General features: G+C 38.6%; 3 protein-coding genes across 3 annotated transcripts; 1 reads left to right on the top strand and 2 right to left on the bottom strand.

Annotated features, from left to right (window-relative positions):
* Positions 1 to 309: 309 nt before the first annotated feature.
* LOC121990634 lies at positions 310 to 1,789 on the top strand. The gene is made up of 3 exons (XM_042544736.1): positions 310 to 464; positions 552 to 1,018; positions 1,113 to 1,789. The coding sequence occupies exons 1-3, from the start codon at positions 392 to 394 to the stop codon at positions 1,584 to 1,586; spliced, it is 1,014 nt and encodes a 337-aa protein (XP_042400670.1). The 5' UTR covers positions 310 to 391; the 3' UTR covers positions 1,587 to 1,789.
* A 415-nt stretch (positions 1,790 to 2,204) lies between these two features.
* On the bottom strand, positions 2,205 to 3,459 carry LOC121990633. Its single transcript, XM_042544734.1, has 3 exons — positions 2,824 to 3,459; positions 2,547 to 2,719; positions 2,205 to 2,427 (listed from the first exon to the last, which is right to left on the bottom strand). Exons 1-3 carry the CDS (start codon positions 3,337 to 3,339, stop codon positions 2,328 to 2,330), a joined length of 789 nt encoding a protein of 262 aa, XP_042400668.1. The 5' UTR covers positions 3,340 to 3,459; the 3' UTR covers positions 2,205 to 2,327.
* A 6,143-nt stretch (positions 3,460 to 9,602) lies between these two features.
* Positions 9,603 to 11,194, bottom strand: LOC121989355 (protein HAIKU1-like). The gene is made up of 2 exons (XM_042543345.1): positions 10,046 to 11,194; positions 9,603 to 9,942 (listed from the first exon to the last, which is right to left on the bottom strand). Exon 1 carries the CDS (start codon positions 10,973 to 10,975, stop codon positions 10,052 to 10,054), a length of 924 nt encoding a protein of 307 aa, XP_042399279.1. The 5' UTR covers positions 10,976 to 11,194; the 3' UTR covers positions 9,603 to 9,942; positions 10,046 to 10,051.
* Positions 11,195 to 23,078: the final 11,884 nt, after the last annotated feature.

The raw sequence follows: 23,078 nt of genomic DNA, 5'->3' as shown, positions 1-23,078 counted from the left end.
CATTTATTAAGATATTGTAAATAATATCAAAACCTTTATTTCTACCCGGAGCGAAAAAGGAGAGACATTACGTCAACCTTCTTTAAATAAAAAAAAACATTAATATATTTTTTAAAAAAAAATCAATGTATCGGATTGTTTGTTAATTGATATTATTTAATGAAGGGGTTGGTATAATTCTCAATACTTGCCATCTCCTCATGGTTTCAACGGCTACTTTTCTACAAATTTAGAAAGAGGTATAGCGCACAACGGTCGTATTACCGTTGCAGACCTCCAATTTTGAATGTATTAAACCCCCCTTCATCCCCTACTTCCCCCATCCATCTCTCTTCTCTGTTCTTCCTTCTTGGATCGATCTCTCTGCCACAGCTTTCCTCTTTGATCTGCAATGGAGACTCCATCATCGACAAGAAGAATCACAAGATCGCAAGCGGTTGCCGCAGTCGCCTCCGCCAACTCCCGTGAGAAAATTAAACGCGCATTTCCCTTTTCTTTATTCCAATTGATTTCTTTTCAGTTTAAGAACAAGCAATCGATTCTTAATCCAGAGATCAAGAGCAAGCAAGATGATTCTTCGCAGCGTGCGAGATCCAAAAATGGCGGTGAGCGTCATGCGCTCCTGGACGTCACCAACGAATCCCCCATCGTCGGACTTGCCTCCGGAAGCTTCCTCCCGGCGGAGAAGACGCCATTGGCGGCGGCGGGGGCGGCTAAGTCCCGCGTCCTAGCCGGAAGGGGGACTCCTGGATCGGGCGAGGAGGTGCTCCGTGGCCAGGTGCGGACGCTGCTGCAGAAGGTGGAGGAAGAAACCGAGCACCCCTCCTTCGCACACGGGCAACCCCATCATCTGCCGCCGTCTTTGTTCCCTACTCTCTTGGGCATCGATAAATCTCCGCTCCAGTTGCTTGCTCCGACGCCGGCCAACACGCCGCAGATTCCCGGGGAAGGAGATTTCGTGCCGATGGAGATAATAATCGCTTCACCTTTCGTTCCTTCACAAAACGACCACCAAAAGGTAGTGTAACGCCTTCTTCTTCCCAAGATTACCTTTTACTTTCGTTCGTGAAATCCACCATTGCTTAAATGAAACGATTGCTCAAACTGTCCAGGCAGAGGAGATTCTCGTTCCTCAGGAATGCCAGCTCAACCGTGCGTTGACATTTGACTCGCCGGAAAAGTCCGACGCGTCAGACGACCCGTCGACGATCTCGTCGTGCGACAGCATCAGCCCCGAGAAGTCCCAAGATGATGACAGCTCCTCCGTCTGGTCCAATCAGGTCAACGTCTGCACCAACTCGGTCAGGGACGAAGATGTCGAGGAGGAAGGAGAAGAAGAAAACGATGAGCTGGATGACCTGTGTGAAGGCCTGAAAAAGATGTGGATGGAGGAGGAAAAACCAAGACTGCCGGAGTTCACCGGAAAGCATACGAGATTCGTGTACAACAGCGACGACGAGATCGAAGCAGAAGAGGCAGTCGGTGAATCGAAGGCTGTTTCGCCTAGCGTGCTGGTGTTGAAGGGGTTGCCTGTGCCGGAAGGGAAGCATCTCCGCTTCCAGGAGGAAGACGAAACAGAGGAATAAATGCAATCGGCATCCATTACTGCCGCTGTCTTTTTGTGCACCGTTTTCCAGTTTCTGCTCTTCTTCAGGTTATTTCAGTTTTCGTTCTTGTGTTTGGTCAATGGATTGACAAGAGATTTTATAAAAAACTATGTTACTTTGTGTTCTTAAATTTGACTCCCTGGGATGTATTCTTTGTCAATGAATTGACATAATTTCGCTCATCTCGCATGAACTCAATCTCCTCCAAAATCTTAGTATCCCCATCAGGCACAATTCATCTTCGAATAAAAGCATTAGATGTTGATTTATGGAAGAAGGATTGTTTTCTGAATATTTCACATGGACCTTTTTTTTTTCATTAGATGTTGATTCATCTTCGAATAAAAAACTTTTAAGTCTGCAAAATGACAAAAAAAAAAAATCAATTTTGACCACCTCCTTTCTCATTCGATTGGTTCGATGAAGAGAATCAGAGATTCCAGGAAATCCTGTTGCCTAAAGCTCTGAAATACGAATTGAACATATCCTTTCTGAGAAAAACCCTTAACAATTTCACTAAACTTTTGAGATGACGATAAGAAAAATGCCCGCCTACACGTTCCAGTGACAATTAATATCGTCAGGGATGATACGAACTGAACAAACACTGAATAGTAGAATTATTACGTCAATATGAATGTTACACAGTTGTTATTAGTAGAAATTATTATTGCTTCTGTACATTCCATACCATCATATATAATCTCGGGCGTAGCATCGTCAAAGCGCCTCCACCAATGCTGAGGATTCCTCCGTTCCTGCCTCATCTTCCTCCTCCCCGGCGTTCCACAGGAAATGGGCATACGAACCAAGAACATAGCTGGAGATTAACACATACATTTGTAGTAAAGATCGAGTGAAGAGCATCATGTAACAACACTACAATGTGTTTTTTCAGATGGAGAAATGTTGGTTGGATCTCCAAGGAAGTTCGATTACCAGTCATTTGGGGATGCCTGGACAGCGCGCTCGAAGTAGCCTTTCGCCCTCTCCTCGTCCCTGTGAGTCTCCCATACCAGCTGCCCGTAGAGAGACAGCACCTCGCCGTCGCCCGGGCTCGCCAGGATCGCCCGCCCGTAGCATCCCTCCGCAGCTTTCGCGTCGCCTTCCACCTTTACAAGAGATCAATACCAGAGGAAAAGGGATCATGAATGTTTCTGCCCCCAATACGAGTAGGTCGATCGGGAAATCGAATCGTTGACAAATCCTCACTCACCTCGTGAAGGAATCGTCCGTAGTTCCTCAAGAGGAGTGGGTTGGAAGGATCGATCTGCAGCATCTGCTGGTAATAATCGGAGATCCTCCTGTTGGAATCCCCATTGCCACTTTCGCCGTCGCCCTTCCCTGATCCGCCGACGTTCTTCCCTTTTCCAGTGCCATCGCCAGAGTACTCCACCTGCTCCTGCCCGACGAGCGACGCCTGCCGTCTCATCGGCACCGACACTCCCAGTTCATCATCCTCCTCCACCTGCACTCGGATCGGGGCCCGGAAGCCGGCACGATGGGGACGGTTCGATCCGACGATATCGGCCTCCGATCTGCAGCGCCGAAGGAGGGGCCCTTTCCTCGCGCCTTCTGCTTGGAAGTGGAGCGCGGCGGTAGGCCGGTACCTCGGAGAAAGCAAGGAGCTCGTACTCTGCCGGAGGAACGAGTCAAAGCCAGAATCGTGCGATCCGTCCTTCCTCGGAGAGGCGAGGAAGGAGCCACTGCGGACGAGGATCGCCGGTCTCATCTCCGATTTCTCTCGCAAGGCGATTTCACACCGACCGAGTCGACGAGTCGCTAACGCGGTTGCTGAGGTCGGGAAGGTCCACCGGATGCATTTATACCGGTCCTGACGACGCCCTCACAGGGTGGGTGGTGATTCACGTGACGGCGTCACGAGGTACGGGAAGGTGAAGAGGCGACGCGTGTGAAGGCCGCACCTGACGTGGTAGGAGGAGGTGGAGGCGTCGGACGCGGCTACACGTGGAGGTGGGCACCGGGGGCGGTGGCCACGGAGCAACCGGGAGGGACGGCGGAGGACGAACCACATGGGACTTAGTTTCCTCCTTCACGTAGTTTTGATCGGATCTTTTACCGGGTCACCGGTCATCGTTGGTTTCCTCAAGTTACGTGTTAATATATTTTTTTCCCCCATTTATTCATCTTCTCCAATAAAATTTGAACATTCATTAATGAATTTAATTCCTGCAAATAATTTCGGAATCATCATAAATTGTATTGTAAACCTAAAATAATAGGTTTACTATCTAAAACGGGTAGACAAGGGATAAAGTGAACCCGTACAAATCAAACAAAATATTATAAATAACAAATCCTAAAAGTTCTCATAGGGGAAGATGACTGAAAAGACAAAGGATGGATTAGATAAATATACTGAAAATGAAAAAATAAGTGCAAGGTAAAGCTACCTATGATAATTTTAGATGATGCATCTTTCGATTTGGTTTTGGGGTAGGGACGTGAAGGTGTAGTAGTTTAAACGTTTAGATAGGTAAATTTAAAGGGACATTTAATTTTTTTTTTAAAAAAAAAGGATGAGATGTGTTTTTATAAATCAACCTGGGACGGCTTTTTAAATATTCAGTAAAAAGGTTCCCTTTTTAAATTTTTATCCAAAAATAAAAATAAAAAGGTATCAGTTATTTCTCGTAATATCTCGCTCATTGCATCTTTGCATTAGTCTGGTTCTTTTTTGACTTGCAACACTGAGCAGTTTGATAATAGAAATTTATTTATTTAATTTTTACTGTATTTATTTATAATATTATTTATAAATAATCTATAATCTCTATTTTTTTATACGTAACTTTGGATGTATTAAATAAACATAAATAAACTCTTATTAATATTAAATTTTCCTCTAAATGAAGTTAGTAATGAAAAATATTTGACTTTCGGCTACTCAATCTAGTTACAAATATTTAATTTATTTCCTGCCCTTACCCAAAAGAAAGAGCCCTCTTGCTTCTCGCCATCCGGTTCCTTCAACAGAATTGTATTCCAGATCTATCCTTCTTGAACGTAGCCCTTTTATCCTCACCGCTTATATATCTTCTTTCTTCTGCTTGTGTGTGTTTCTTATATATTCATATACTCTCCTCTTTTGTTTTCTAACGTGCACTCATCTTCGAATCGTATTGTGAGACAGTGAGAGGGAGAGTCCCTGGGAGTTCATCTTCCTTGCCTTGCCTAGGCTTCCTCAAGTTCTATCGTTCCAACACTTAAATTTGCTCTCTTTGTTTCTTCTTTTAGCACATCTTATTTTGTAACTAATGAAGACGACCTGAACATAGAAAACATTAAGTTTTTATGTCTATTTTGGAAAAGAGTTCGAAATGTGCTATCTATGTTTTCTGGCGGACCCTCAAGTGTCTCCATATGTCATTCCAGATAGGATTGTAATTAAGTCAAGTCGAGACGAACTTTAGGATGTTTAAACTTGTTTGATAAGGTAATCAAATCAAGTCGAGCCGAGCTTAAAATGAACTAAACTTTTAAAATGAGTGTTCAAACTTGACTTAATTTATTTTTTATGAGCTTGAGCTTGTTTGAAACTTGACTTAAGCTTGGTTCGTTTAGATGTTATCAAGCACTCAATTCAAGCTTGGCTTGAGCTTGATTCGAGCTTGGTTCGTTTAAATGTTATCAAGCTCTCAATTCAAGCTTGTTTAATTGTTTGAAACTTTTAGTTGTTTGATTGGTTATTGAACTTGATAATTTAAATTTATTTATTTTATTGTTTATTCAACCTATTGAAAAAAGTTTTATTAATGAATATGATTTGTGAACATTATTTATGAACGTTGTTTACGAACATTGTTCACGAACGTTAACAAGCTAAACACATATGTATTTAAGTTTATTTATTTAACTTAACGAGTTGTTCAAGTTTATTTGTTTAATTAATCTTATGTATATTGAATAAATATAAATAAACTTTTACCAAACCGAACATCAAATTTATTCGTGAACACTTGATTCATTTACCGCCCTAGTTGTAGAATTCAATTTTTTTCTCTGTCCACATGAGTCTCTCACTCCTTATTAATTAGGACTATAAAGGAATTGAAGCAAATTTGATATTTGACTTAATAGCAACTATATTTATTCAATAATCAATTAATGAAATAAATAATTTTTAATATTAATAAATAATATTTATGAATAATATTTATAAATAATATTTTTTTATGTTTATTAATAATAAACTCTTATTAACATAATAAATAAATAAATAAAATTTTAAAATAAATAAATAAATTTATATTATAAAATCTAATAATTAATTAAATAAATTTAAACTTAATAACTAACTAAACAAGTTTAAAATACAAAAATTCTAAATTAACAAACAAACTTTAATAAAGAGTTTGCGAATATCTAAATAAATCAAGTTTAAACTCATAAAAAAAACATTAAACCCAATTATTTCAAATGGCTTTGCTCATTTTAAGATTGATTTAACTTCATTATTTTATCAAATAAATTTAAACATCATAAAATTTAATTTAATTTTATTTATTTATAACCCTACTACTAGTATATTTTTTTAATAAAATTAATTCTGGAAATAGATGACCCTCTGCTTTGATTTTCTGAAAACACAGACATCTCATCGCTCAATAATTAACTTTCTAATTTTTTCATCCCACGACAATATATATGTAACATTATAAATTATTCGGAAAGATCATATACAGAATCCAAAGCGAATCTAGTTCTGTTTTCAATTTCGAAAGCATATCTTTTTGGTTCACGATCACGAGAGTCCACATAGCCAATATCTCTGCTTTAATTTCAGAAAGAAAAAACAAAGTACCAATTGACAGGACCCGTTAGATAAAAATGGCCAACAAAATTATCGTTTTATCCAATAATTATACGATAAACTACACTTCTTCACCAAATTCTACGATAATAATTATCGTTTTATCCAAGACCACAAATGACTAACAAAATAACTAGTAAAGACAAAAGTAAGATTTAAAGGTAAATATGATGGCCAAGTATACATAAGTTGGGAACACTCTGGCGTCGGTCATTACAAAATGTTTCTCTTGCATTAATTGAAAGAAAAACAATTGATATAGTTGCACGCGACGTTTTCACACAAACAAGGATAAGATAATGGTCCATTTTTTTAAGCATTAAAACTTATATATAATGAATGGTATCCGTATCCAGATTGAGCATATTGAAGGTGAGATTGTAAAGCATAAGGAATAAAGGCAACATTCATATATATACATTTGTTCTTGTGTGTGTGTATATATCTAAACGCATTCCATTTTGTAACGCGACAGAAAATAGAACCATGACCAAAGAGTGAACTAAAATTTTTACCTGTCAGAAAGGAAGTAGTGTTTAGTTTAGCTAAGGGGCCATCTATTGAGATCGTTGATCCGTGTAAGTTTTTTCTGAAACGTATTAGTAGATTCATACTAGAGCTTTTGTTAAATTAACGCTTCTATTCTTCATCAAGACAATAATACCGGATCAACACAGAGATTCTTATGTAAATATTGTTGAATAAGTGAATGGAGAAGAAATGTAAATATTGTTAAATATTCTTCATCAAGGTATTTTTGTTGGTTTATATTGATTCACATACATTGAGGATGTGAACAAATATATGGGGAGAGACTCTCTCTCACGCATGGGTGCACAGGGAGGTGCAAATCCAGGACTCAGATTGCACTGAACCAAGTTGACTCGTGTGCAAGCGCGATCTGCCCACACGAATGTTGGACAGGTCGGGGCAAAATTTGTCCAAGTGGAACAACCAACATTTTGACCATTGATCCAGAGGTCAGATCCTCTGGGCCTGATGTCCATTCATTGGTTGGATGAACTGGACCCCACCTGTTAAATAAGTGGGATCCAATTCATTCAACCAATGAATGAAGAGGGAACCAGGGGTGATCCAGGAATCCTGGACCAGAAGATCCCTAGCTCCTATATAAGGAGGCTTCGATCATAGGCAGAGAAAAAAAACAGCAAGCAAATGCTCTCCATTTTTCTTCCTCCTCCTCTGTCAGAAAAAAAAAACAGCAAGCAAAGGCTCTCCATTTTTCTTCCTCCTCTGTCGTGCATCTCCTGCTTGGCGGAGTGCCCGTGGTAACCGGAGGTGGCCGAATTTGTTTAAAGGAAACTGCGACTCGCAGGCCTCGGTCAGCTCGCCCGGTCGGTCTCTTTGTCCGACCGACAGACTTCTCTGCCCGCTCGGGATCCTCGCCCAGTCGGCAAATCTCTTTGACAGCCCGACCTGTCTGTCGTCCGGTCTGACTACTCGACCCGGTCGACCTCTCTGATTCGCCTGATCTATCTGTCGACCCAGCCGGCCTCTTTGACAGCCTGACCTGTCTGCCGCCCGGTCAGTCTGCTCGATCGCTCGGCTTTAAATCCCGATCAGCCGCTCTACCCGCTTGGCTGATCTTCCTGCACAAACTGTCTGCTCGGCCGACCTGCCCGCCCGACCGCTCAGCCCGCTCTGTCAACACGGTGCAGCCTGCCTTCATCACTTGGCAGAAACCAACCCCTGCTGGCAGCCTGCGATTATCAGCTCAGGTCGTCTCAATTGTAAGTTGAATTTAATTCGAGTATTTAAATTCGACTAATACCCTGTATATCTCCGGCAACAGATTGTTTGTGTTCAACAAATATATACACAATATGCTTCAGGTATTTGAACTTCAAAAAGATCTAAGCTGGAATATGACCTGCTCCTCTTTTTTGCAGAGCTCGTGACTTCAGAAAAATCAAGAACACTACTTTTATGTAGGTGAAGACCACTTTATATTGTTCCTCGTCAAACACAATTCAGTCCGACTTATCCACACCCCCAATATGGGGCGGAGCATTTGAGAAGCAACAACCTCTCAGTCTCGATATCCTTTAGATGGATGATGACTGCTAGTTCAGCTAGCTAGGTATTTCAAATCTATGATGTGTTTAAGCTTTAGCTTTTAGGGTTTGGTGACTGTTATTGCATTAATTCACAAAGATTGCTACATGATAAGGTGCATCTAAGTATTAACTGAATCTAATCACCATATTTTTTAAAACCATTAGCATATTCATTGGCGAACTAATGCATCGGGTGGCCTAAAGAGGAAAAGAGGAAATGGATGATGGATCATAGCCTAGTTGAACACCTAATCCTGGAGAATCCCATTATCAATGTTTTCGTGCTACCTGTTAGGTACTGCAAGTGTTACTAATTTCCTGGAACTTGCATGTTAACTCTCTGATAAGCAGAAAACTTTCTAACTTTCAAGTGCTAATCTAATCTTACACTTCTATCACTTAGCAATAAGACATTCACAATATATTTGCATCTACTACTTAGCCAACTTCTTAGAGAATAAAGAGTTATAAGCAACAAGCTAAAGAATGCCAATGTGGCAGATAATAGTCGTTTCTACTAACTAAAGGGAGATACTACTTTCTTAACATTAATTTAATAGTTGGGATGCAATCAAAAGCAGTACATACACTCCAAACAAACAAGTCAGGACATAAATTCGGGATAGTTAACCTGTTGACAAGGTTCTACATAGGGGTTTTCTACTTGACCAACCAGTTCAAGGATACATTCCATCTAAATTGGAACAGTATACTCAAATCAGAATCAAGAAAATATTTCACAGGAGAAGTTTATAATAACAAAGAAGCAAACTGTCATTTTTATTATTATGACATTAGACACATATAAAAGATCCAAGTTACAATTCTATTACTTAGCAATTAAGACACTCATGACACATTTGCATTTCAAAAACATCTGGGAGAGTTTTATTGACTGGAAAAAAACAACTCGAAGAGTTCTTAATCTTAGGATTTACTACTTCAATCAACTACTTAAAGAATATAATTTATAAGCAATAAGCTAAAGAATGCTGGAAGAACAGATAATCAACATTTTGACTAAATAAAGAAAGTATACTACTCTTTCTTTATAAGTTATTTAATTTGAGACAAATAGTAGGAAACAGTTGAACGAAGTTAATTTATATGCATTTACATACACTCCAGACAAGTCAGGAAATGAATTCAGTAAAATTACTGTGTTGACAAGTCCTACACGGGATTTATCCTTAACCAATCAGTTCAAAGATAACCATTTAAAATGGGAGCAGTGAATTCAGGATCAGAATCAAATGCAATATTTGACAAGAGGAGTCTATACTAACTACAAAGAAACTAAAATATACTGCACTTCACCTCTCTAATGTCCGCCGCGCATATGTCTTGAACTCCCGAGTCAATACTAACATCTCCATAGCAATTCGCTAAGTCAGCAGTTGCCGTCGTTATCTTGAGTATTGTGCTGCCGTTTTTTGGTCGGACCAATACATGAAACAAATATAGATTGTCAAATTTCCAAGCTTTGATACAGGAGTAGAGTCTGGGCTTTGGAGGACGATCATTACTTGAAGTTACAGCATATCCCTCCATCTAGGGCTCAGTATAGGCAAGAACCCCGACGGCGATTGAGGGAACCAAAGCCCGGGTGAAGGCAGTGGCTGCGGCCCGGGTGATGGCCCGGGCCCCAAAATCCCCGGCTGTGGCAACGGCGAGAGGGCAAAATTGGGAGTCAATAGCGGAGGGTAAGGAAACCCCGGCGAAAGCAGGGGGTACGGAGATCGGGGCGAGAGCAGATCGAAAAACGCCATCGGAGAAGGAATCGCGGACGGCGGAGTAGGGGGCGGAAGCGAGGCCGAATTAGGGATTCCTCGGGGGGAAGGCAAGGGGAAGGGTGGGCGCGGGGAGGGAAGGAGCCCCGGGGAGGGAAGTGGCGGCGGCGGCCGAGGGTAGCGGGAAGTGTCGGAGCTGAGAAGGGAGCTTTCTAGGTACCGCATATAGGCGGAGACGGGGGACTCGGCCCAGCTGGGGCCGTCGGGGCGGGGGAAGACAGCGCGATTGTGATTGAGATTAAGGTTAGGATTAGGGAAAGGGGGAGGAGGGTGAGCGTGGGGGTGGGGTTGAGGGCGGGCAGCGTGGGGAGGGGGAGGAGGAGGTGGGCGAGCGATGGGGGCGAGCGGGGGAGGGCGGATCTTCTGGAGGCGGGAGCTGGAGGGGCGGGGTTGGGGGGCGGCGGGGCCGGGGGTGGAGTCGCGGGAGGGGGTGCCGGTGAGCTGCTGGACGATGCTGCGGAAGTCGTTCTTGCTGATGTTGTAGACCTGCGGCTGCGGCTGCGGTTGCGACTGTTGCTGTTGCGGCGGATGGTTCGTCGGAGGCGGAGGGTAAGGCCTGTGGTTGTAGTTGGCGGGTTGGTGGAGAGGGCTCTTGCGGATGCTCTTCCCCATCTTGTTGATTCCCAGCTGCTGCTGATGGTGGTTGCTGTTTCTGGAGTGATCCATTGCTGTCCTCCCAATCAGATCACGCTACTGACGAGACATGAGAGAGGAAGAAGGAGATCTGGAGCTGGAGAAGGAAGAGAGAGAGAGGCGAACTGAAACTGAAGAAAGGGTAAGGAAGGGAAGAGAGATGCGATTTCACTGATTTGGGGGAGGAGAAAAACTTGGACTGGGTGGGCATGTATAGGTTGACTTATTACGGGTTCACCAGCAACGGAGAAGGAAGGCAAAAGGGGAGCTAAATATCTGTATTCTTCAAATAAAATAAAATTAAAATTAAAATTAAATTAAAATAATAAGTTATTATTTAATTTTCTTAGTTGTGTTCGATGCACTTGGACCTTCATCTGACATACTGCTACAGTACGGGCCCAAAAGGGAAGGCCATATTTGTGGCGGAAGAATAATGAAGATAACTACCATTCTCTTCCATATTCAGATATTCCTCTTAATTTTGAAGAGCCGAAAAAGTCAAGTAGGTAACAATTTCACCTCTATTGCAGACAAAGCCATAGTAGTTACAGTAGTGTTATAATGCGCGACGTTTTTTTACGCACCTGTGCGCGATGGCGAACGTGACATATACGCGTTGATTTATTTTTTTTTTTGAAAATTTAAAATTTTCTCGTCCTTTGATTTTTTTTTTTCTTTTTATATTCTAAAATCTATCATCCCCTCTCCGAAGCCAGTATTGCTGTCTCGTCATCCTCCGAAGCAAGCTAAGTTGCGAAGCCGCTTCCACTTTCGCCGCGACGCCATTCTCACTCTCGCTCCCATCCTCGCTCGCCTCATCATTCTCCTTGGTCGCCGATCCTTCCTCTGTACCTCATTTTCCTCACCGTTCAGAACCGTCGAGAGCAACTGGCAAATTAGATTTTCCCCTCGACGCCGTCCTTCTGCTGCCGCCGTCTTTCATCGCTGCTGCCGCCGTCCGTGATATACAAGCACCTGAAGCTGCAACACCTAAAGGTGGAGAAGACGATGACATCCCAGATCTAGTATTTGGAGAGACATTTGAGAAGGCTGCTAAAGAGATACAAGCTCCCTAGATTTCACATTTAAGCAGGTTGTTGATGTATTAATCTTAACTATGTAAACTTTTTTATATATTTCATTTCATTTTTGGAAGCTTTAATTAAATGTTGCAATGACGAAAGATTTTTTTAGCTGTTGGTGTTTATCTCTATAGTTTTAGATCACTTCCAATGACTTTGAATTTTGATTGTAAATTATAAATCGCCACCAACTTCTTGATCGCATCTCTCAGTTCCACTTTGATCTTGTTTTTGCAGCAGTTTTGTTTCTAATCTATTGACATCTGCACCACTGTTTGTGAGAAGCTTAGAATTCAACTACAAAAATTTTATAGTTGAGAATTCATCTGCACTTCTGTTTGCTTCTGAACCTCACCGAGCGGCCATCTACATAATATTATGGCAAAAGGTGAATACGCTCATCCCCAGTGCCCCCGTCAACCCGTCGCAAGGTCAACACAGAGGAGGTAAATCACGGACGGCTACTAGCATTTGGAATAGTGACTAACACATAAGGGAGGTATTTACCGAGATTTTACCGAGATTCGAACCCCATTGGTCATCTACACAATATGCATATTCAAGAGGAGGCTAGAAAAGCAGTCATCACGATGAAATTAGAGTCCTCACTCACATCCCCTCCAGAGTACGATCTGTCCATTCTTGAATACGATAGGAATGCAAGGAACTAAATCCTACAAAACAAATGACAGTTAAAATCCACAACAACTTAAATACGCCACTTGCAACAACTCAAATAAAAGAACTTAGTTAAAATTATTGTTTCAACACAGTCATTTGTTTCAAGTTTAACACAAATCATTACTTCAAGTTCAATGCACTACTAACCACTTAGATAAAACAATTTAGATAAAAAAACTTAAATAAAATTATCATTTTAATTTTGATACAACACTTGTAACCGCAGTATTTGAAGTTCAACTCATATAATAACTTAAAAAGACAAATACAATGTTCATGTTGGAGGAAAGACAATGAGTGATCGACGAATACATGATGACAGAAGAAGCAGAGGTGATGGAAATCTCTAGCCTTCACTTTGTTCTTCATTAGGATTGTTTCAACAGAGTGGCTAGGGGATGAATCAGGATGGAAGATTTAAAATGCAAATATTAAAACTAGGGGTCTCACGGAGAGAGAAAGTGTCGCAGTGACGGGTCGGCATCGGCTTGTATATCACGGACGGCGACATTCGCGACGAAAGATGGCGGCAGCATAAGGACGACTTCGAGAGGAAAACCTAATTTGCCGATTGTTCTCGACGATTCTGAACGGTGAGGAAAATGAGGTACATAGGGAGGATCGGCGACTGACGGAGGCGAGGGAGGATGGGAGAGCGAGAACGGTGTTGCGGTGAAAGAGGAAGGGGCTTCGCAACTTAGCTTGCTTCGGAGGATGACGAGAGAGGAATGCTGGCTTCGGAGAGGGGAAGGTAGGTTTTAGAATATAAAAAGGAAAAAATCAAATGACGCGGCTGAGAAAATTTTAGATTTTGAAAAATAAAAGAAAAAAAATCTACACGTATCAGCCACATTCGTCGTCGCACACAGGCGCGTAAAAAAAGTCACGCATTATAACAGTAGTGTATATCCTGCCTCATTATGAGATAGGATGTAAGAGTAGTTTGCTCACAACAAGGCAAATGGTGAAGGAGCTACCATTTGTTGGGTGATTGGTTGGAATTCTTCAAGAGGAGGAGCAAAGGATCATGGACAAGAAGATGAACAAGATCCAGGCCCGGCCCTGGAGGAGGGCCATCCTGGGCGATGGCCCTGGGCCTTCAATTTTGGGGGGCCCAAAAATTTTTTTAAAAAAATATTATGTTTAAATTTTAATAGGTGTAGTGCAGGATTAGATTTAGGGTTTTTCTTCCGCCGCCTACACCTCTGTTGTGCGATGAAGAACTCGTCGCGATGCCCCCTGCTGGCTGCTGCCTTCGGCTTCACCTGCGCCTACGAGAAAGAGCCAAAGAGGACTCAAAAGATAAGTCTTCTCCTCCTTTTCTATTTGAAATTTTCTATCCCTATCGCATCTCTTCTTCTCCTTTCGCTCACGGCTTGTCTTCAACGGCTATTTCTGTCACATCTCTTCTTCTCCAGTTCTCCTTTCAAATCTATGTCACTTCTCAAGATTTTTTTTACCGTTATTTTTGTATCCACAGAGATTATAAATACAGATCATTGAATTAGATTTTTCATTGTGAACTAGTAAACTGTGAGCTCTGCTTTGGTTGTCTACTTGTTTGTTGTCGTTGTGAAAAAATTGAAGACTTGCTCTTGGTTAGTTGGTTGTATACTTGTATGCAACTAAGCAAATGATTTAATTGTAAGCTTCTCAAAGTGCTGCTTTTCTTTACTGAGCTAATGATTTAATTGTCTTTTTTCAACTATACATCTAAACTTTGTTTCTGCTTCAAACGATTTTTGCATTACTTGCTGCAGAAATAGCATTAAAATCTGCAACATTAAAATCTGCAGAATTAAAATCTGCAGCATTAAAATCTGTAGAATTAAAATCTGCTTCAAATGATTTTTGCATTACTTGCTGGCTTGCTATAGAAATGGCATTAAAATAGCTATAGAAATGATTTTTGCATTACTTGCTGGCTTGCTATAGAAATGGCATTAAAATCTGTAGCATAGTTAAGATCTACAGCATAATTGTCTTTCTTCAACTATACATCTAAACTTTGTTTCTGCTTCAAACGATTTTTGCATTACTTGCTGCAGAAATAGCATTAAAATCTGCAGAATTAAAATCTGCAGCATTAAAATCTGTAGAATTAAAATCTGCTTCAAATGATTTTTGCATTACTTGCTGGCTTGCTATAGAAATGGCATTAAAATCTGCAGCATAGTTACTAGTGATTAGGAACTAGTTAATAAGGCCAAAGAGAAGTCTCACTATGATGTTGTCTAATGTACTTAACAAGCTAATTTTGAACTGCTAATTTATATCGTGTGTTTTATCTCTAGTATCCACTTTCTTGTGAGCTTCTCAAGGTACTGTTTTTCTTTACTCACTTGAAAAATTGCTCTTGGTTGTATGCAGCTAAGCTAATGATTCAATTAGTCAACTCATATTGATCATGCATACATTGTATGCAGTTACAAGAAAAACTGGTTGCATTTTGCATATTTGTTATTTGTTAACTCAGATATTCATAGTGTAAATGACAATGTGCAATGGATATAGTTGGACTTATAGTTGAAAACTTAATATAAAAATTTAGCACAAACAAAGTTTGGACTTGATCTTAGGATGTTAGAATGATTACAAAATAACTCTCCTTTCAAATGGAAATGAAATGCTAAGTCTGTTGGTACAATGATACACTTAAGTGGCCAAGTTTTATTTAACTGAATTACTTATTTTAATGTGTTTTACAAAGGGTGTTGTTTCTATGCGCTTGAACTTGTGTGGTTATAATTAGTATTGTTGTTTCTTTAAGTACCATAATTTTACTAATTAGTTTTAATTTGATAATGATTTGATTTTCTTTTAACAGGTGTTGTCTAACGAGGTGCTTAACTTAACGACCTAGGACATTTCCATTAATATTGAAAACTATCATATTCCAGGTGCTATTATTCCTTTACTAGTGAAATAATTTGAATTATTATTTTTTTTTGTAATTGTTGTGGTTTTGTACATTATAATATGTTGCCTAAAAAACATCTTTCTGGATGTGAGAAAAGGAAAAAAAGAAAAAAATTAGAACAATTGACTGAATCACAAAGAGGTGCTATTAATAAATTCTTTATTAAAAGTTCTCATGATAATGCACAAAATTCAACTATGATTGTGAATGATGTAGATGAGTGTAATGAGATTCACGATGTTAATGAAGAAAGGGAAATTTTGAGTGAGCATGAAAATGTTATAAATAGGGTAGATAATGAGAATATTAACATTGATGAACAATTTATTTCTTCACTTGATATATATGATCCAAGAAATTGGGATAATCTTGATAACAATGCACGTGATATTTTAGTTGAAAAAGGGCCTATAAGAGAAATGAATATTGTATATCCTTTGGACGATACTTCTAGGCATTTTTCTTGTGCTCATTATTCTAGACATTTAAGTAATGGAGAAATAAGAGACCGAAAGTGGTTGGTTTATAGTAAATATGTAGATAAAGTTTATTGCTTTTGTTGCAAGTTGTTTAAATCTGAAAATAATAGAAGTTCATTAGCAAAGGATGGATTTAGAGATTGGAAACATCTTAGTGAACGACTTAAAGAACATGAAAATACTATTGAACATATAACTAACATGAACACTTGGAATGAATTAAAAATGCGATTAGATAAAAATCTAACAATTGATAAAGACTTACAACGAGAAATTTCTAAAGAAAAAGAGCGTTGGAGACAAGTTATAACAAGAATAATAGCAACTGTAAAATGTCTTTCTAAACGTTGTTTGGCTTTTCGAGGATCTAATGAAAAACTTTATCAAGACAATAATGGAAATTTTTTGGGGTTGATTGAAATGATTGCTGAATTTGATTATGTGATGCAAGATCATATTAGACGTATTCAAAGTAATGAAATTCATTATCATTACCTAGGTCATAAAATTCAGAATGAGTTGATTTCTATTTTAGCTAATAATGTTAAAAGTGTTATCATTAATAAAATTAAAGAAGCAAAATATTTTTCAATAATTCTTGATTGTACCCCAGATATAAGTCATCAAGAACAAATGACTTTTATAGTACGATGTGTTAATATGTCAGGTAATAAAGTGAAAATAGAGGAGTACTTTTTAGAGTTTCTAAAAGTAGATGATACATCTGGTTTAGGACTTTTTAACGAATTACAAAATGTGTTAAAATCACTTGATCTTAGTATCGAAAATATTAGAGGTCAAAGTTATGATAATGGTTCCAATATGAAAGGAAAACACCAAGGAGTTCAAAAGAGGTTACTTGAAATAAATCCAAGAGCGTTGTACATGCCATGTGCTTGTCATAGTCTTAATCTAACTCTTAGTGATATGGCACATTCTTGTGTTAAAGCTGTTTCTTTTTTTGGAGTAGTGCAACGCATATATACATTATTTTCAAGTTCTCCTAAGAGATGGAAAATTTTACTTAATAATGTGAAGGGATTAACCGTCAAATCTTTGTCGAATACTCGTTGGGAAAGTCGTATTAAAAGTGTTTAAGCTATTAGATTTCAAATTGTGGAAGTGAGAGCAGCTTTACTTGAATTAAATAATATTTGTGATGATGCAAAGTCGATAAGTGAAGCTGAAAGTTTAGCTAATTCAATCGAAAAATTTGAATTTTTACTTGGTATGGTAATTTGGTATGATATCTTATTTGCTATAAACATGGTGAGTAAGAAATTACAATCAAAATCTATGTGTATAGACTCTACCATGAAACAATTAGAAGGTGTAATCTCATTTTTTGAAAAGTATAGGAATGATGGTTATGCTGCAAGTTTGACTATTGCTAAGAGTCTTGCATTAGATATGAATATTGAGCCAATATTTACAACAAAGCGCCGTATTTTTAGGAAAAGACAATTTAATGAAAGAGAAGATGATGAAGTTTCACTATCATTAGAAGAGTCTTTTAGAATTGATTATTTTATTGTTGTTGTGGACATGGCAATTGCTTCTTTAAAATGTAGATTCGATCAAATGAAAACCTTTGAAAATATATTTGGCTTTTTATTTGATTCAAAAACATTAAGAACTTTGAATGATGATGAATTAAGAAAATATTGTGTCAATTTAAAATCTACTCTAACTCATGACAACTCATCAGATGTTGAGTTAGATGATTTATTTACTGAATTAAAAATATTACAAACGACTTTACCAAATATGATAATGTCTGCAATTGATATTCTTGAATTTGTTCAAAGTATAGATTGTTATCCAAATGTTGCAATTGCTTATAGAATTTTATTGACTATGCTTGTTACAGTAGCATCGGCTGAAAGGAGTTTTTCAAAATTAAAATTATTAAAAACATATATGAGATCGTCAATGTCTCAAGAAAGATTAAATGGATTGGCAATTTTATGTATTGAAAAAGACATCTTGGAAAATCTTGAAACTGATAATATTATAAAAGATTTTGCAAATAGAAATGCTAGAAGAAGTCATTGTAGATAAATTATATATTATTAAAAATTTATTTAGGATCTCATTTTATTATTTCGCCCAGGGCCTCCTGAGTCGAAGGACCGGGGCTGACAAGATCCTTATGACAGGGACTCTCGAACCCCTACCATCTGCTGGGAAGTTCTTGAAAATTCAAGCAGTGGTAAGAAAAAATATAGTAGTTGATAATAATATGAAAAAAAGTTGTTGATGCCATAGATCTTTTCAATTTAATTATTGATACGGCATGTTGTGAGTGGTCCCAAAGATAATGTGAGGTCGATAATTAAGATAATATGATAGTCAAAGTCAATGTGAGGTAGTAGTCAAAGTCAGAGTGTACATAACCAAACAGACCGTTTTCAATGAGACTCAACTCCCCACTTCTCATGAGCATGACTTCCAACATACACCCGATCGGCCCCAGAACCAGTCGGACTCCCGAGGCTCAGTTCTCCACTTCTCACGGACATGACTCTCAGCTTACACTCGATCGGCTCCAGAGCCAGTCGGACCCCTGGGGCTCAACTCCCCACTTCCCATGGGCATGACTTCCAGCTTACACTCGATCAGCCGCAGAGCCGGTCGGATCCCTGGGGTTCAACTCCCTATTTCTCATAGGCATGACTCCCAACATACACCTGATCAGCCCTAGAGCTGGTCAGATCTAGGGGCTTAGCTCCCCACTTCTTAGGGCACGACTTCTAGCATAAACCTAATCGGCCATGCCGATCGGACTTCAACGGGACTTAGCTCCCCACCCCACATCGGCATAGCTCTCAACCTAAACTCGGTCATCTCCAAGTTAATTGGATTCCCTCTCGGAGATAACATTGTCAGAATTGCAACCTGTTGGTTGCTACTCGGAAAACCTATAGGTTCCACTGTTCAAAAATTTTGTACAAAGGTTTGAACCTTTTCCTAGCTACCATGTGTTCTTTTAAATTAAATTTTGAATCGCCTGCGGAACTTAACACGTTTGATCCAAAACTTAATCTATTTGTTCTTTTAGGTTTTGACTTGGATCTCCTGCGGAACTTAACACGTTCGACCCAAGTCTCCTTAAGTTATTAATTCCATTAAATATTAATTTCCATAAAAGGTTCCCAGTACTGACGTGGCGAGGCACATGGCCTTCTTGGATATGGGAGCAACCACCACCGACTAGACAAAACCTTTAATAGAAAGCTAATATTTAATTTCCTAAAATAACTTTAGGTTAACCAAAGAGAACAATCAAATCACAAGGAAAAGAAAGAAACAAAAGAACACAACTTCGAAAAACCATATTCGAAACACTAGAACGTAAGCCTCTTGTATTTGGTATTATTTCCAAAAATAACTAGTATGATGCGGAAAGAAAAATTACTAGTTATACCTTTTAGAAAAACCTCTTGATCTTCTACCGTATTCCTCTTCTTATCCCGGACGTCGTGTGGGCGACGATCTTCCGAGACGAGAACCACCACGCACCTTCTTCTTCTCCAAGCAAGGTTCGGCCACAAGAAGAACCACCTCCAAGGAAGAAGAACTTGATCACCACCAATACTCCAAGGGATCTTCAAGATGAGGCTTCCTCCTCTTCTTCTTCTCCTTCCTAGGTCCGGCCACCAACAAGAGCTCCAAGAGATGTATGGTTCGGCCACCAAAAGAGAAGAAGGGAGAAAGGCTAGGGCCGGCCACAAGAAGAAGAAAAGAGGGAGAGAAAAATAGAATAGATTCGTTAGCCATGAAGCCTCCTCTACCCCCTCTTTTATAATCCTTGATCTTGGCAAATAAGGAAATTTTAATAAAAACTTCCTTAATTCTTTTGCCATTGAAAAGGAAAATTTATTTAATTAAAATAATTTCCTTTCTCAATTTTATAATGGTCGGCCACAATAAAAACTCCAAGCAAATAAAATTTTAAACACCAATTAAAACTTCCTTATTTGCTTCCGAAATTTTATAAAATTTCTCAATAATTTTATCCCTTCATGATTGGTTTATAAAAGGAAATTTAATAAATTAAAATCTTTCTTTAAACATGTGGATAAAAAGAAAGTTATCTCTAAAATTAAAATCTCTTTTAATCTACAAATAAGGAAAGATATCAAATCTTTTCTTAATCTCTTGTAGAAACTTATAAAAGAGAATATTTAATTTTAAACTTTCTTTTAAATCATGAACATGTTTAAAAGGAAAGTTTTCTTAAAATTTAAAATCCTCCTTTAATCAACAAATAAGGAAAGCTTTCAAATATTAAACTCTCTTTTAAACATATAAATGATTTACAAAATAGGAAAGTTGTTACCAAAAATTAAAACCATCCTTTTAAACTACAAATAAGGAAAGAGATTAATCTCTTCTCTTAATCTTTTGTATAAAGCTATAAAAGGAAATTTTAATTTTTAAACTCTCTTTTAAAAACATGATATCCACATAAGAAATAATTTTAATAAAAATCCTTTTTAATATTCTAGTGGTCGGCCACCTAAGCTTGGGACCCAAGCTTTGGCCGGCCACCAACTTGACTCATACACTTGGTCTTGGCCGGCCCTAGCTTGGGTTCCAAGCTAGCTTGGCCGGCCCCATTGGATGGGTAAGAAGGCGGGTATGAGGTGGGTATAAATCTCTATATACTAGAGGCTACGATAGGGACCGAGAGGAGGAATTGGTGTTTGGTCGATAAAATTAAGCATCCCGTGTTCGCCCCGAACACACAACTTAATTTTATCAATAATAATTCATTCCACTAGAGAACTATTATTGAACTACCTCACCAATCCCAAATTACATTTTGGGCTCCTTCTTATTATGAGTGTGTTAGTCTCCCTGTGTTTAAGATATCAAATGTCCACTAATTAAGTGAGTTACTGACAACTCATTTAATTAATATCTAAGTCCAAGAGTAGTACCACTCAACCTTATCGTCATGTCGGACTAAGTCCACCTGCAGGGTTTAACATGACAATCCTTATGAGCTCCTCTTGGGGACATTATCAACCTAGTATCTCTAGGACACAGTTTCCTTCTATAATCAACAACACACACTATAAGTGATACCATTTCCCAATTTATCGGGTTTATTGATTTATCGAACTAAATCTCACCCATTGATAAATTAAAGAAATAAATATCAAACATATGTGCTTGTTATTATATTAGGATTAAGAGCACACACTTCCATAATAACTGAGGTCTTTGTTTCTTTATAAAGTCAGTATAAAAGAAACGACCTCTAATGGTCCTACTCAATACACTCTGAGTGTACTAGTGTAATTATATAGTCAAGATAAACTAATACATAATTACACTACGACCTTCCAATGGTTTGTCCCTTTCCATTTTAGTCGTGAGCTACTGTTTATAATTTATAAGGAAACTGATAACATGATCTTCTGTGTGTGACACCACACACCATGTTATCTACAATATAAATTAATTGAACAACTACATTTATCATAAATGTAGACATTTGACCAATGTGATTCTTATTTCTAGATAAATGTTTATACCAAAAGCTAGGCTTTTAGTATACACTCTAACAATCTCCCACTTATACTAAAAGACTAAGTTGCCATATCAGCTGCCATACATCTGATTCCCAACCCTTCAACATGCCCATCAAAAGCTCTTGCCTTAAGGACCTTAGTGAAAGGATCTATAGGTCATCACCTGATGCAATCTAGGCGGCAACAACTTCTCCTCGTTTATACAATTTCTTGTATTGGGTGGTACTTGCGCTCTATTGTGTTTACTTGTCTTAATAGACTTATGGTTTCTTCGAGTTTGCTACTGCACCAACATTATTACAATAAATTGTAATAATCTTTGGACAAACCAGAAATCATATCTAAGTCTATCTTGAGGTTATTGAGTCATTCAGCTTTTATGGCTACCTCAGAGGTTTGCCATATACTAAGCTTCTATGGTGGAGTCCAGAAAAACACCTATGCTTATCACTCTTCCATAGTTATGAATTTACCTCCTAAAGTAAACACAAAACCCCGAGCTTGATTTATTATTGTCTCTATCCGATTGGAAGTCAAAATCCGTGCAACCCACAGGGACCAAATTAACTGCCTTGTAAGCTAGCATATAATCTCTAGCGCCTCTAAGGTACTTTAATATATGCTTTATTGCAGTCCACTGTCCTTGTCCAGGATTACTTTGATATCTGCTAACTATGCCCTTGGCAAAACAGATTTCTGATCTCGTGCATAGCATACATTAGGCTTCCAACAGCCGTAGCATAAAGAACTGCCTTTATTTCCTTTATCTCCTTTGATGTCTACAGAGACATATCTTTAGATAAAGTTACTCCATCCTGAAAAGGTAAGAAACCTTTCTTGGAGTTTTGTATGCTTAAAACGAGCAAGGATTTTTTTTTTTTTTTTCGATGTATGAAGCTTGGGATAAGTAAAATATTCTTTTCTTGCGATCCCTTATTACTTTGATCTCAAGAATATATACATTCTCCCAAGTCCTTTATATCAAATTGTTTGGACAACCATACCCTTACTTCTGACAACATTTTGATATTGTTTCCAACTACCAAAAATGTTATCTAAGTATAGTACAAGAAATATCACCACGTTTCCATCACATCTTTTGTATACACAAGACTTATCTGGTTACTAAATCCATAGATCTGGATTACTTTGATAAACCGGATGTTCCAAGACCTTGAAGCTTTGCCTCAGTCCATAGACTGATTGAGCTTGCACACAAGATGCTCTTAGCCCTTTGCAATGAACCCTTCTGGTTGCTTTATATAGATGTTTTCTTCAAGACTTCCATTAAGGAATGTTGTCTTGACATCCACTTGCCAAATAGATAAAAGAATCCGAATAGACTTAAGCATGGCTACCAGTGAAAAAGTTTCCTTTTTCATCTAGCCTTGCTTTGAAGGTTTCTACCTTCCTGTCTATCCCTCTTTT

Source organism: Zingiber officinale, chromosome 6B (assembly GCF_018446385.1).
Source record: "Zingiber officinale cultivar Zhangliang chromosome 6B, Zo_v1.1, whole genome shotgun sequence".
Lineage (NCBI taxonomy): Eukaryota > Viridiplantae > Streptophyta > Magnoliopsida > Zingiberales > Zingiberaceae > Zingiber > Zingiber officinale.
This window is presented reverse-complemented; position numbering and strand designations above follow the sequence as displayed.

What these genes read in the sequence shown, in the direction of transcription:
- LOC121990633 (XM_042544734.1), bottom strand. Translation starts at nt 3,339, where the DNA reads ATGAGACCGGCGATCCTCGTCCGCAGTGGCTCCTTCCTCGCCTCTCCG. An exon ending in ACGGACGATTCCTTCACGAG is followed by an intron (nt 2,720 to 2,823) that starts GTGAGTGAGGAT and finishes TCTCTTGTAAAG; the next exon opens with GTGGAAGGCGACGCGAAAGC. An exon ending in CAGGCATCCCCAAATGACTG is followed by an intron (nt 2,428 to 2,546) that starts GTAATCGAACTT and finishes GTTAATCTCCAG; the next exon opens with CTATGTTCTTGGTTCGTATG.
- LOC121990634 (XM_042544736.1), top strand. Translation starts at nt 392, where the DNA reads ATGGAGACTCCATCATCGACAAGAAGAATCACAAGATCGCAAGCGGTT. An exon ending in AGTCGCCTCCGCCAACTCCC is followed by an intron (nt 465 to 551) that starts GTGAGAAAATTA and finishes TTCTTAATCCAG; the next exon opens with AGATCAAGAGCAAGCAAGAT. An exon ending in CACAAAACGACCACCAAAAG is followed by an intron (nt 1,019 to 1,112) that starts GTAGTGTAACGC and finishes CAAACTGTCCAG; the next exon opens with GCAGAGGAGATTCTCGTTCC.
- LOC121989355 (XM_042543345.1), bottom strand. Translation starts at nt 10,975, where the DNA reads ATGGATCACTCCAGAAACAGCAACCACCATCAGCAGCAGCTGGGAATC.